General features: G+C 38.4%; 1 protein-coding gene across 8 annotated transcripts in view; it reads left to right on the top strand.

Moving 5' to 3' along the window:
• LOC108043638 (calcium-transporting ATPase type 2C member 1) overlaps window positions 1-15,820 on the top strand; it is a 56,565-nt gene that overhangs the window by 31,243 nt on the left and 9,502 nt on the right. For 3 of the 8 annotated variants that reach the window (XR_006417509.1, XR_006417510.1, XM_044458322.1), the window contains exon 2: window positions 11,666-13,379. Coding sequence is in view for 6 of the 8 variants with exons in the window: in XM_044458322.1 (XP_044314257.1) it covers window positions 11,666-13,379 (1,714 nt within the window). In the remaining 2 variants the exon portion in view is untranslated. Of the gene's footprint in view, window positions 1-5,233; window positions 5,454-5,491; window positions 6,781-6,951; window positions 7,009-11,665; window positions 13,380-15,820 lie in introns of those variants that run through there. The other 5 variants (XM_044458323.1, XM_044458325.1, XM_017122423.2 and 2 more) reach the window with 5 other exon arrangements.

Genomic DNA, 15,820 nt, shown 5'->3' with positions numbered 1-15,820 from the left:
GCTATATCGACTCGGCTAGTGACCCTGATCAAGAATATATATACTTTATAGGGTCGGAAACGCTTCCTTCTAGCTGTTACATACTTTTGCACGAATACAATATACCCTTTTACTCTACGAGTAACGGGTATAAATAGTTTATTAGTTAAACTGTTTCGAAAGGTAACTACGTTGAGTTTTTTTTATTCAATTTTTGGATTTTTGTTAACACTTTGAAGTCAAACACGTGATTTTAGCAAAAAAAATTTGATATATTAGTTATTATAAAATGAAAAATAATCAGAAAAAAAAACACTCGACATTAGTACCTGCGGATTTGGGTAAAGAAATAGTGTAAAAATTTAAAAACGAGTATATTTTGTATGACTTTGAAATGACAACTTTTCAGGACCAAAATCGAATACAAAACGAGCTAACTCACCTACGTTCAACCACCCATAGCTTCGGAAGCTTTACTCGGATCAATCAAATCAAATGTTGTGCATTCAGGAAAAAAAATAGTAATACATTTTATGACGTTGATATTGTTTCCATATTATTTCCATAGTTTCCATAGTATTTTATAGTTGCAATATAGAAAGAAATATATTTGTTTTGTACATGGCTAAGCACGATCTACAAGAACCGAATAGAAGGACTGTGCACTTATCAATTCAACTAAAATGCTGACTAAATGATGCTTCAAAGCCAGTTGTCTGGTCAAAGCTTCAATGTATCTGTCCATCTATCGTGCAAGTGACAACGGAAGTGGAATTTTCGAGACTGCAAATTGGATTTCGGCGAGCCTAGGTTAAGGGCCAAGTTTAGACGCAGGCATTGGAGAAGATAAACAATTTCAATGAGAGGGAGCTTGATTGCAATTACTGAAACAGACAATGTATGAAACTATCGATAAACGACGAGCGTTGAAAGACCCAGGACGAAAGAAGGAAGGACTTGAAATAGGGCCAGACCATTGGTAAATGAGGGAGACAGCTTAAAGTCGTAATTGTTTTTGTAGTTAGACTAGCCATGCGGACACGATCATCAAATTAACTTCAAGCTTGTCCTTTTCAAAACATAACATATACCGCGTCAATAGTATTGAAAAATGTTCACTTAAAAATTAAATAGAAGTCTCAAGTCAACAAACAAACAGAAAACTTGGAAGGTATTCCAAAAGCCAGGATCGTATATCTTGGTATTGATTAGAATTTTATAAAAGTTCTTATTTAGTTTCATATTCCTTGCTCACCTCAAAGTAAAATTGGCTTAAGTAAGTTTTACATTAATTAAAGCCCTTTGCTCGGCCTTCTGCCTCTCTGATCGCAAAGTAATTGATGCCGGAAATTGTTGCAACTATGTTTTGAAAGCGTGCCACGAAGAAGGCGAAAACTTCTTACTAATAGCCCCAATCCGCCCTCTTTGTGTTCGTGTCGTACAAAGTAAGCGACGTAAATTAATAAAGAACTCGAGCGAGTGCCAAATGCCCCGAAAACCGCAGTGTGGTACCCAAAAGGTTGTTGCAGCCTTTGTTGTCGTCTGTCAAGGCGCCATCATCAGTCAACGTTGCCCGCAAGAGAGAAAGTAAAATGAAATATAGCAGGTATAGACGGAATACTGATTAAAGAAAACTCGATGTTTTTAAAAGCATTTTCGAATTTATTGGTGTTTTTGTCTATTATTACATTTAGCAGCTTGGAGAAATTCTTATGCAAAAACGATAAGTCGAAACCGAGGGGAACATGCGTGGGGAAATCGACTACACAATTTTATTTGCAGCTAATAGCTTACTCAGCTAAACTATTTATGAATAAATATGCCTAAGCTAATGGCTAGCTAACTAACTATTTTGGCGGGACAGACATTTGGGTTTTAAATACGTCATTAGCGGAACTCTAGTGTCGATCTAAATATTGAATGTCATTCATGATTTCTAAAAACTATTAAATCGATTTAAATTTCGACAATAATTATAAAAATTTTCTTAAATTACAAGAACAATCTCTTAAAAAAGGTTTTTTAAGGTTGACAGTAAGTCCCTGTTTCTTTTGCAATTGACCTTACAAAACAGAAAAATGGCTTTTTATTTAGGAAAAATTACAATAAATTTGGGAAAAATTCCTATTAGTTTAAGACTAATTTGACCTACATATTGGGAGATTAGGTTTTTTGATTAAAATTTTTATAGGTACAAATTTTTAGTGGTTTTTTAGGACATGCATCGCATAAAAAGTAATCCTCTACACAAGAGCTTGCAACGTAGTGAAAAGGATATTTTCGACCCTGCACAGAAACAAACTTATTAGTCAAATCAAACAATTTACAGCTCAAATGCTTAAATCTACAATTTTTGATTGAATTTACCGAATGGTAACTACAATTACATTTTTACAGCAATTTCAATCCAAATTTAAAGTTAAACCTCTTAACCCATGAAAAGGAAAACTTTTTACCAAAACTTCCAGTAAGGAAATATACCTCCAAATTTAGAAATTATGGATTTTCAATACAATTGTTAAAGTTACTTACAGTTAGTTAGAATAAGTAAATAATTAAAATACATAGATAAGATTCTAATATTATTTAAAATGTTTGTAGTTTCTTTAACAGACAACATAATTGGTAGAATTAGAATATATAAGTTTTTAAGTTTTTTATTTCAAAATGTATTACACCGGTAACGGGACAATACACAAATATGACAAAAAGTACTGACTATTACTACGATTAACCTACCAGATATCTGCTTTATAAGAAAATAAGATTTTTTCATATGCTCAGTTGCGAGAATCTTACCCATCATTTAATTGTCCTTGCTTACTGATTAACTGCTTATGCAATCTGGAACAAGTCACGCGGAGCAGAGGTCTCTAAAAGTGCGAGGCGATTGTTTTTGGTCGTTAGTGCTGTGGGAGGTTCCCAAACATTGTAAAGGTTGCTAATGGCCGAGCGATCAGGAAATCTCGAAACCGGGCCCGTATTGAAAATTTGCATATAAATTGTAAGGGCAGCAGCGACACAATGGACAGACTTTCTCAAAAAAAACGATAGCTGCAGATAGCGACCCACCATGTAATTGAGTAATTAGCAGTGGCGAAACAATTGTAAACGAAACCGCCAATAAGCGCACCTCATCCCACTGCAAACATATCTTGGTGTATGGGATCCGATCAGCATTATATTCTGTCCTAAGTAAAGAGAGGCGCGTTTCGAACATTTGCATCGCGATCCGATCCAATTTCAGTTATTCATTTTTTAAAGGACCTTGGGTAGCACATAACTTATAGGTGCAGCAACGCGATGTGAATGTTAAATAACACAATGTGCTAACCAAATAACCTATCCTCATATCATTATGTTTATCAGTACTAATAATTACAAAAGAGTCTCAAAAACTCAATTGTTTTTCTGGAATCATAAAGTTTTTAAAAAGATTGTGCATGAATTTTGTTCTTCAATCCGTGTCGTGAATTTTTTCTCAGAATTTTATTTAGACCTACAAAAATACTAAACTTAAATATATTATTTACATAGTTTTTGATGTATAGTCGTCCGATTTTTAAAGCTATGCAAAGGGTAATTTAGTCATAAGTTTGCACCGCATTGAAGGAGACATTTCTCACTTTATAAGTACAATACTTAGTATTGAAATCTATAAGCATGCGTTCCGATATAATAAAATAAATTACAAATTGTTTTCAAAAATTTAGTTTAAGAAATTTGACATTTCAACTCGAGATATGTATTTGTTTTATAATTATGTTTTTAATTTAAATAAAATCGAACAACAAATAGCTATTATTACAGAAGTGCTTCGAGAATTGGAATAAATGCATTACTTTAAGGGGGTATAGTTAATTCGGTGCAAAATCGGTAATTTTTTAAGATTTTGTATTGGAGATAAGGATAGTCTCAGTCCAATTATGGTTTTTACATTTGATAGGAAAACATTTAAACAACATGTGTGTTTTCATTTAAAAATATTAAAAATTGAGTGAGATACAGGAAATCTCCGGCGGCGTCTCGAAGAAAACACGTTTTGCGGTGTACAACATAACTAGTCACAGAATCAATTGAAATGAAAAAATCAAATTGGATTAGTTAAATGACAAAATTCCTCAGGTAACGCTGTCGAGTTTTTTTTTCGATTTTTTAAGGCACTTGAAAGTCAAAAACCCTGATTTTCGCCCAAAACGTCGAGATATTTGTTGCTATAAAAATAAAAAATTAAAAAAAAAACTCGAGAGCGTTACCTGAGAAGTTTAGTAGAGAAATACTATGCAAAATTTCAAAACAATCAGTCCGATAGATTTTGCAGGATCGTGTACACCGACTTTGAAAATGGCAACTTTTCAGGATATCGTTTTAAAGTTTGGGGCACCCAAAAATTGAATATAAAACGAGCTAATTACCTACTTTAAACTGCCCATAACTTCGGAAGTTTTACTCGGATCGATCTAAAATTTCAACACAATATTCTCAAGATGTTGTGCATTCAGAAAAAAATTGAAATTACCACCCCCCTTAATAAAAACGAATATTGAGGAATAAACAAATACTTTTCCAACAAGAAAGTAAGCCAACTTCGACAAGCCGAAGTTTATATACCCTTGCAGTAATTGCAAAACGACTACATTTCGATTTCTATGCCTATATTATTAAAAACAATGAAGCTATGTCGATTTTCTATAGCTATATGATATTTTTGCTACTAATTTTAATATAATAAATAATTACTATATCTAACAAAGGAAAAATTATTTTTCCTAAAGGAGAAAAGAGTCGATAATTTAATTAAAACCAATTTAGTATTTAAATCCTTTTATATTGTTTTTAATTTCTCGATTTTCCTATAGGAGATTTATGATACAGATGTCCGATTTTAATTTAATTAAAACCGTAACAATTAATGCTAAACAATTAATGCTTTATTACGAAAATAGTTAATAGTGCTATTTTTGTAACTTATAAATATAATGATAAATGTTCCCAAGTTCCTACTAATGTAGTAAGAAAAACTATCTATGGAATAGTGCGATTTTCTTGCCAATAAGTGTATGTTTTTCACGACAAAAAAAACAATCACAACTCCAATCTGAACTTGACCCTCACAAATACATTATTCCAGCAACAACAGAGCTTGTGCTGCATTCTTGTTGGAATTGCTGCAGCATCGACAACCGCTCTCACTCTCTCGAGTGTTGCGCCACAACAGCACCGTCCGTGCTGTTAGTAGTGCCCTCTCGCTCCGCGCCTCTCTCTTAGTCTGTACACGTCGCTCGATCGCATTCGTCATTTTTCCTGCGTTGCGCGTGTCTGAATATCGGGAAACAAATAAGTGAAACAAAAGCGAAACTTTTTTTGTGAATTAAACCAGCCAGTGTTCCATGTGACACAGTTATTTTAAACGCCTTTCGCCCCTGTCAGCTTCCGCGTGAGTTACAAGAAATCGGCGACTGCCCTCGCCCGCTGTTAGTATCTGCGTCCCTCTCCCGCTTTTGTGGGAATTGTTTGTGCCGCTGTTGTTGTGCCGTGATTGTCGCCTGTTTTTATTTTATCTGCCGCCTTCTTCCACCTGTCCCCGCATCGCAATTAAATCAATTCATTTGCCTAACAACCTGGCCCGATAACTGCTTGTTTAGTCGTATTCCGAACTTCCGACGCAGCGATCAGAAAGAACCTCCGTGCGATCTCAGATCTTCGGTTCCAGTGAATGTGTTCAGTGCGAAAACATCGAATCTGAAGCCCTCAATTGGGTCCGCAGTTATTTCAGCGAAGTAACAAAGCATTCAGACCCACTGTCTTGGCCACGTTATCGATTTTCTAACAATCTGGAGAAACTTGTCCATAATTCTTAAGAATTCTTCGTCAAACGTAGTTGCACATACATATGCCTTCCTCTGCAATTGGAATTTCGCCCATCATGACGCACAGTGGACACTGGCTAACACGAACAATTTGTTATAAAACTTAATCTTAAAATAGTTAATCTGCTTGAAAAATTTTGTACGTTCGAAGTTTGTTTTGTAGCTATTGAAAAAAAGCCAAAAAAACGAAAGCCAGAGGTCTTTTTTTAATATAGGGAATTCCTATGTTCCTGCAAACAATTACTAAAGTTAAACTTATTTGTAAAAAAAAAACAATTTCTCTGTTGTATTTTTATATAACAAAAGTTTTTTTAGTTTGTTCTTAGTCTCGCCTAGTGATGTGTTACTCTGCCCAAGATTTAAACATACATAATTGAAAACAAAGAATAATAAAAAATGAAATATTAAATAATATTATTATTTTTTCGAAGCAAAGCGCTAAAAGACACGACAAAGCTAGTGTTAACCAATATTCACTGTTTAGTATTAGTATCTGCCTTGAATCTGATTTCCCTATATTTGCCAAAATAAACAAAGTGGAATTGGTCTTTGAGTGCTGTCAATAACTTAAGAATCATCAAATTCCTTATCCAATTCGTCAAGTGTTAGCTTTATAGATGTCGATTCCTGGACTTAAGAATCCCACTGGGTGACAGAATTGGGCGATCTTACAAGCTGTAATCCCGAAGCCTCTCGTACCATGTGGGGAGAGATATTTGCGGGAGGCAGACTATAATATTCATGCTCTCATCTCGTGCGTGACCGAACAAATAAATTAAGCACTTTCCCAGGCCCAGAATAGATTGGCGTGCACCCTGAATGTGGAGTCGCGAGAGGTTCGGAAGGTATTTACTCTCGCGCTAATGATAAGAATTCGTCACATCGTCATCGTTTCTGTACCACCGAAATGATAGTCATCAATGCCTCTGATGTAAGTTGTCCCCACTAACTTGTAAACTTATACCCACAAATATACCTTTGTGTATGTATATGGTTTGGGTTTGAGGTTGTGGTTATTTCTAAGTGTTTTTAATGTTCACCGATTGTCGTTTGTATGTCCACAGAAAGTTCTGTTAATACTTATGAGTTCCTTTCCTTCCAGAAGCCCTGAAAGATGCTCAGAGCTAGGCGCACCATTAGTATTTTCATTGAGGAACAGGTACAGAGTTATATTCGTGGTGTAGTCTGGGGTAGTTAAAGTTCTGGCTATGCCTTTGCGTTGCTAATCTTAACCGACTTGTTGGAATTTATGGCTCAAGACTTGGTTGCAAATTAGTTGAGTGTGGCTTGTGTAATGAGTAGTCCCCCTTCCATTAGATGGAGTCTATCCGGTTTTCCGGGAAGGGACAGTCTGGTACTATCGGCTGCCGTCAATTTCACGTTAAACGATTAAATCGTGGGAATCGCTAAAGCAAGATTTTGTGGATGTACCAGCTTCCCCCACTCACTTTTTCCAACTTCATTTTTAATTGTACTCCCGCGAGCCATCGCTGTCAAGTGCACAACTCTACTTTACAAAGCCCTAACAATTTGCTGTTTTAAGAAGCGACAGCTGTGTTCAACATTTGAATACACAAACCCATAAAAAAGAGAATATTACCGCCTGACGATGTGGTAAGAATAGTATAATCAGTCACAAACAGGAAAGCCAAGACAACCTAATCTTATCCAAAAAAAAAAAAAAAGGCTTCCACAGCTTGGGTCTTCAGATGTGAAAATCGATCAATGTATTAAAAGTAAAGAGAACTTCTCCTAGGAATGGCAGTTTGGAATCTTTTCTTGGCCAGGAAAATATATTATTTTATGTAGTAATTGGGCAAATTATTTTACGTGTTCTTTAGCTCGGTTATTTTCCTAGGATCGGTCTTTAGCCAATAGAATGACTCCGATGATTGTGATTCCTTCTTCCCAAATACGATTGACAGATTGGTTCGTGGCTATAGATACAAATTCAAGAGATACCACATATACAATGATTGAAATTGGACAAAGCTAACAGTCCACCGGTGAATCGATTTTATATTGATTTTATTAGCTTGGAAAACGCTAATTTTTATACCCGTTACTCGTAGAGTAAAAGGGTATATTGTATTCGTGCAAAAGTATGTAACAGCTAGAAGGAAGCGTTTCCGACCCTATAAAGTATATATATTCTTGATCAGGGTCACTAGCCGAGTCGATATAGCCATGTCCGTCTGTCCGTCTGTCCGTCTGTCTGTCCGTCTGTCCGTCTGTCTGTCTGTCTGTCCGTATGAACGCTGAGATCTCGGAAACTATAAAAGCTAGAAGATTGGCATTTGCATGCAGATTCTAGGAGTTCCTACGCAGCGCAAGTTTGTTTCAAAAGGCCCGCCCCTTTAACGCCCACAATCGCTTATATACGATTTTAAAATTTAAATATTTCGGAAAAGTAAAAATGCAGTTTTATTGTGTTTATCAATACCTGTCGAAATGTAGAAGAAATTTTTCAAATCGGACCATTCGTTAAAAAGTTATGCGTGATCAAAGTTTCTATCTCCATCTCCCTCGCACTCCCTTTACCTGAGTAACGGGTATCTGATAGTCGGGGCACCCGACTATAGCGTTCTCTCTTGTTAATGTTATAATTCTAGTAAAATGAGCACTCAATCAAAATCAATTTACCAGAAATCGAAATTAAAAAGGAAATAGGCATAAAAAAATAATGTACACTTGAAACCAAAGGTACCATAAAAACAAGAAAGGAAAGATAACTTCGGGCGGAGCCGAAGTTGATATACCCTTGCAGAATACTCTGTAAATTATATTCTCCAAAATTATTCATATGATGCATTTTTAATACTCATAAAAAATCCCAACTTCCTAACTTTAAAAACACCAAAGTTATGTCATTTCCATTCGTTCAGTAATATGGCAGCTATAGGATATAGTCGGCCGATCCTTATGAAGTTTGGTAGGTCGGATTGATTGGCCAAAAATAAAAACCATAGAAAATCCCAACTTCCTAACTTTACAAACACCAAAGTTATGGCATTTCCGATAAATCAGTTATATGGCAGCTATAGGATATAGTCGGCCGATCCCGGCCGTTCCGACATATATACTGCGTGTAAAGGAAAGAAGGGTGTGTGCAAAGTTTCAATTCGATAGCTTTAAAACTGAGAGACTAGTTTGCGTAGAAACAGACAGACGGACAGACGGACATGGCTATATCAACTCAGGAGGTGATCCTGATCAAGAATATATATACTTTATAGGGTCGGAGATGTCTCCTTCACTTCGTTGCACACTTTTGACCAAAATTATAATACCCTCGGCAAGGGTATAATATGTTGAATGTAACCACGGTGTTCATGTGCCTGAAAACCAAACATTTTTGTTACCTAAATTATTAAAAAACGGGATATTTCTTCTTATAGCTCAAAAAAGTTGGGTGGACTAAAATCGAATTTTTCAACATTGATGAAAATAAATTCTCTAAAATACATGAACTCCGTTTTTATACCCTTGCAGAGGGTATTATAATTTTGGTCAAAAGTGTGCAACGCAGTGAAGGAGACATCTCCGACCCTATAAAGTATATATATTCTTGATCAGGATCACCTCCTGAGTTGATATAGCCATGTCCGTCTGTCTGTCCGTCTGTCTGTTTCTACGCAAACTAGTCTCTCAGTTTTAAAGCTATCGGATTGAAACTTTGCACACACCCTTCTTTCCTTTGCACGCAGTATATAAGTCGGAACGGCCGGGATCGGCCGACTATATCCTATAGCTGCCATATAACTGATTGATCGGAAATGCCATAACTTTCGTGTTTGTAAAGTTAGGAAGTTGGGATTTTCTATGGGTTTTATATTTGGCCAATCAATCCGACCTACCAAATTTCATAACGATAAGATCGGCCGACTATATCCTATAGCCACCATATAACTGTTTGATCGGAAATGCCACAACTTTGGTTTTTGTTAAGTTAGGAAGTTGGGATTTTCTATGGGTTCTATTTTTAACCAATCAATCCAACCTATCAAATTTCATAAGGATCGGCCGACTATATCCTATAGCTGCCATGTAACTGAACGATTGGAAATGCCATAACTTTGGTGTTTTTAAAGTTAGGAAGTTGGGATTTTTTATGAGTATTAAGATTGCATCATATGAATAATTTTGGAGAATATAATTTACAGAATATTCTGCAAGGGTATATCAACTTCGGCTCCGCCCGAAGTTAGCTTTTCTTTCTTGTTTAAAACTAAAAGTTAAGTTAAGTTTCTTAAGTACCCTTTTATGTTTTCCAAAATGTTCGAAGATTCCATATTTTTATACCCTTGCAGAGGGTATTATAATTTTGGTCAAAAGTGTGCAACGCAGTGAAGGAGACATCTCCGACCCTATAAAGTATATATATTCTTGATCAGGATCACCTCCTGAGTTGATATAGCCATGTCCGTCTGTCCGTCTGTCTGTTTCTACGCAAACTAGTCTCTCAGTTTTAAAGCTATCGAGTTCAAACTTTGCACACACCCTTCTTTCCTTTGCACGCAGTTTATATGTCAGAACGGCCCGGATCGGCCGACTATATCCTATAGCTGCCATATAACTGATTGATCGGAAATGCCATAACTTTGGTGTTTGTAAAGTTAGGATGTTGGAATTTTCTATGGGTTTTATCGTTAGCCAATCAATCCGACCTACCAAATTTCATAAGGATCGGACGACTATATCCTATAGCTGCCATATAACTGATTGATCGGAAATGCTATAACTTTGGTGTTTGTAAAGTTAGGAAGTTGGGATTTTCTATGGGTTTTATCGTTAGCCAATCAATCCGACCTACCAAATTTCATAAGGATCGGACGACTATATCCTATAGCTGCCATATAACTGATTGATCGGAAATGCTATAACTTTGGTGTTTGTAAAGTTAGGAAGTTGGGATTTTCTATGGGTTTTATTTTTGGCCAATCAATCCGACCTACCAAACTTCATAAGGATCGGCCAACTATATCCTATAGCTGCCATATAACTGAACGATTGGAAATGCCATAACTTTGGTGTTTTTAAAGTTAGGAAGTTGGGATTTTTTATGAGTATTAAGAATGCATCATATGAATAATTTTGGAGAATATAATTTACAGAGTATTCTGCAAGGGTATATTAACTTCGGCTCCGCCCGAAGTTAGCTTTCCTTTCTTGTTGAAACTAAATGTAGGCAAAAAAATAATTGATGGACAAAAGTGGATTTTTTTTTGCTCACCATTAAGTTTTACGATCAAGGTTTTAAATTTCGATTCTTTGAGCTTTTAAAGAAGCACAGATTACAAAACAAAAAAATGAAACAACATTTTATTTGAAAGCACTTCTGTGCCTTTTACTAATTAAGGGAGTTTCTTTCCTCTTCTTGTGGCCGAAAACATTTTCTTCTAATACTTTAGCACAAAGGCACGGTGCCCCTTTACTCTGAAAGGAGATTAGATAACTAATACGAACAAAAGCACATATGTAGGTGGGTGAACGGTCTCAACAAGTTCAACAAACTTGGATACAACTGAAAATAAACAATAGTTTATTGGGAAAGGGAATGTTGTTGCATTTGTTTCCATTACAAAGTGGAAATGGGAGTAACAATATTAAGTTCTGACAACGGAGTAGTTTATTCAGTTCTTTGGCGATCCATTAAGAAGATTTTAATTGTTGTTGACTATCCTACCCTTCTTTACAGACGGGCCTTACCTTCACACCCGAGTTGTAATTATTATAAGATCAATTCAAATCAAATCAATTACTTATCGATTAAAAACATTTAAAAAGTATTTGACTATTCTATTTTCTATTCTCAGACGGGCCTAACCCTCACACCCGAAATGTTGTTATCGACCTCGGAATCATCGACTCACAGCGCCTCCGAGGTCGCAGGACGACTGCAAGTCGACGTGCGGACTGGTCTCAAATGGACGGAGGCCAAGTACCGCGCCAAGATCATAGGGCACAATGAGCTGCTGCTCGTCGCGGATGACCCCACCTGGAAGAAGTACATTGAGCAGTTCAAGAACCCGCTCATTTTGCTGCTCCTTGGCTCGGCTCTGGTGTCCGTAATCATGAAGCAGTTTGACGACGCAGTGAGCATAACCATCGCCATCCTGATCGTGGTCACTGTGGCCTTCATCCAGGAGTATCGCTCGGAGAAGAGCCTGGAGGAGCTGAAAAAGCTTGTGCCTCCCGAGTGCCACTGCCTGCGCGAGGGCCGTCTAGACACATTCTTGGCACGCGAGCTGGTTCCCGGGGACATCGTGCACCTCAACGTGGGCGACCGTGTGCCAGCTGACGTTCGCCTTTTCGAGGCCGTGGACCTGTCTATCGACGAGAGCAGCTTCACTGGCGAGACAGAACCGGCGCGCAAGATTACCGACGTTCTGCTAAACAACACGAACGTGAAGGACCACAGCAACATGAAGAACATTGCCTTCATGGGCACTCTGGTGCGGTGTGGCAACGGCAAGGGCATCGTTGTCAGCACTGGAGAGCGCAGCGAGTTCGGAGAGGTCTTCAAGATGATGCAGGCTGAGGAGGCTCCAAAGACACCGCTGCAAAAGTCGATGGACATTCTGGGTGCCCAGTTGAGCTTTTACTCATTTTTGATTATTGGCGTCATTATGCTTTTAGGCTGGCTACAGGGCAAGCCCCTCTCGGAGATGTTCAACATTAGCGTCTCACTGGCCGTGGCCGCCATTCCCGAGGGCCTGCCCATCGTGGTAACAGTTACTCTAGCGCTTGGGGTGATGCGGATGGCTAAGCGGAACTCCATCGTGAAAAAGCTCCCCACTGTTGAGACCCTGGGCTGTGTGAACGTAATCTGCTCTGACAAGACGGGCACTTTAACGAAGAACGAGATGACGGCCACGATCATCATCACTTCCGACGGATACATGGCAGATGTAACCGGCGCCGGCTATAACGACCAGGGGGAGATTCACATCCGACACTGCAACAACGTGGAGATGGCCAAAGCCAACATTACGAACCTCCTGGAGATCGGCGCGGTCTGCAACAACGCTTACATCCAAAATGGCACTTTGCTAGGCCAGCCCACCGAGGGAGCTCTTGTGGCTGTGGCCATGAAGAACGGAATGTACGCCACCGCCGAGAACTACGTTCGCATCCAAGAGTACCCCTTCAGCTCGGAGCAGAAGATGATGGCTGTCAAGTGCATTCACAAGTACAACAACAACAAGGAGGAGATTTTCTTCGCCAAGGGGGCGTTAGAGACTCTGCTGCCGCAGTGCACCAAGTACCAGTTCGGCACCCAGACGGTACCACTAACCAAGCAGAACGAGGCCGAGTTCCTAGCCGAGGCGTACGAGATCGGGCGCAAGGGTCTCCGAGTGCTGGCGCTGGCCAAGGGCCGGTCCATGCAGGACCTGATATACTGCGGCCTGGTCGGCATCACTGACCCACCGAGGCCTCTTGTCCGAGAGTCCATCGAAATGCTGATGCAGAGCGGAGTGCGGGTCAAGATGGTGACTGGAGATGCCCAGGAAACGGCCTTGGCCATCGGTGAGTAATCGTGATTTCCTGTTTAAAGTTCTTAGTCCTGTTTTCTCGTTGTTAACCTTAAAGAAGGTTTAAAACTGCCAAATCCCATCCGTTTTCTGAAGTTGAAGTAAAATTTAAGCTTACCATGTGGACGATAAAACGGTGCTAAGAAAGATGGTTTTCTGACAATACTTTTTCTAAAGGAATCCTTAATTATTCCTATTTATCTGACAATCTCAAAATATCCCTTCTTGGGCGCATCTCCACTGCATATCTCAACGATTTTATGGAGTCAAAACTAAGTTACAAAGTTTATTGTCGGGCTATGCTAACAACAAAATTTTTAACCCTACCTGATGCTGAGCCACCCGAAACTATGCAAATAAATTTGTCTAGACCGTATAATTAAAAGTGTCCATGGCTTCCGCAACGGTCCCTTGACAACAATTTATGTTTGACGAGAAGAATCGAGCGTTGTTCAGCGGACGCATGAACTCCGAACTCCGACTGTCCACAAGGACATGTGAGTGAGTAAGGAGTTCTGCTGCCAGCCAATATTATAGTATGCAAACAGAATTAATTACCCATAGGCCAGCGGCCCTAATTTCAAGTTTTCCAGCTCAAGAAGTTTTTTGTCTTTGCATGTGTTTGTCGAGCTCAGAAGTTTTCCACTCAAATTTTAGAGTTCAAGTTACGTAAAATGGTTTTCGGTGTTGAACTGGCGCAAACCTACCTATTAATAAAGCTTTCTGGCTTCGGACACACATACATAAGTATTTAACTCGTCGGGCATGTAAGACCAAAAACAAAGACTTGTGAATCGAGAAGCAGAGATATACACGGCTACCTCGTCAAATTGGATAGATAGCGCGCAACATAGCACAAAAGAGTCCGTCGAAAGTGGAAAGATGAAAAGAGAAGCCAATCTCAGGTAGCTGGCTCCTTTGGGGTTTCATAGTCAAGCAGGGGTTCCCACATCGAATAATCTGAAAAGTAGGAAAGAGGAAAAACAGAAGAGAGCATCGACATCGTTGTCTGCAGTCAGAAATAATTAACTGCGACCCTCATCTCTCCGCATCCTAACAGCTAACAGCTACCCAGCTTCATCTACAACGAACTCATCATTTGAGCAACTGCTGCAGACTGAAATCATCATCTGCATAGACAATACACTGGGCTTGGGCGATTGTCTCCTAGAAAACCAATTTCAATATATTTAGCCCGATCTCTTAAATTTGATTTAATATATTTTAATTCCGAGTTCGCCCTAATACAGATTGTTGTTTAATCATCTTACCACTTCAAACTCCACTGCTTAATTGTTGTCTAAATTTGTTTTCAATTCTATCTGTCTACAAATCATTTTGGAGCTTTCTAATTGGGAGACTTGCCTCATTATTATCCAGCTCCGTACGTAAGGTCAGCGGACAAATTTAATCGGCTTATGCATGCATTGGCATAATAAAGGGAGCCCATTCTTTAATTAAATTTTTTACGATTTAAAATGGGCTGGCTTGAAAATTTGCATATATCAAATTTCTCTCTGTTCAGTCGCGTTGTGTCTTGAAACTGCTTTTTGAAGCCGGTAGACACTTTTATTTTAAAAGTTTTGAAACGATTTTCTTGACCAAATTAATTTTAATTTGTAATCCCTTGCAGAAGGTATTTTATTGTCAGACGTTATATATTAGTATTAGTATATATTATTGCTCAGCAGATAAAAGAAACATTCCCAAAAGTCTTCGTTATATTGGAGCAGTATACAATTCGAAACGGGACGAATTAAAAAAAAAGATTGCCATTTTATAAAAATCAAAATCAGTTATAAAAAAATGATGTAAAGATCAATTTAAAGTTTTTCCTTGATAAAACAATTTTTATACCCTTGCAGAGGGTATTATAATTTTGGTCAAAAGTGTGCAACGCAGTGAAGGAGACATCTCCGACCCTATAAAGTATATATATTCTTGATCAGGATCACCTCCTGAGTTGATATAGCCATGTCCGTCTGTCCGTCTGTCCGTCTGTCCGTCTGTCTGTCCGTCTGTCTGTCCGTCTGTCTGTTTCTACGCGAACTAGTCTCTCAGTTTTAAAGATATCGAATTGAAACTTTGCACACACCCTTCTTTCCTTTGCACGCAGTATATAAGTCGGAACGGCCGGGATCGGCCGACTATATCCTATAGCTGCCATATAACTGAACGATCGGAAATGCCATAACTTTGGTGTTTGTTAAGTTAGGAAGTTGGGATTTTCTATGGGTTTTGTATTTGGCTAATCAATCCGACATGCCGAGTTTCATAAGGATCGGCCGACTATATCCTATAGCTTCCATATAACTGATTGATCGGAAATGCCATAACTTTGGTGTTTGTAAAGTTAGAATGTTGGGATTTTCTATGGGTTTTATATTTGGCTAATCAATCCGAAATGCCGAATTTCATAAGGATCGGCCGACTATA

The sequence above is a fragment of the Drosophila rhopaloa genome, unplaced genomic scaffold, assembly GCF_018152115.1.
Source record: "Drosophila rhopaloa isolate 14029-0021.01 unplaced genomic scaffold, ASM1815211v1 contig_164, whole genome shotgun sequence".
NCBI lineage: Eukaryota > Metazoa > Arthropoda > Insecta > Diptera > Drosophilidae > Drosophila > Drosophila rhopaloa.
The sequence above is the reverse complement of the archived record's forward strand: the minus strand, read 5'-3'. Positions and strand labels throughout refer to the sequence as shown.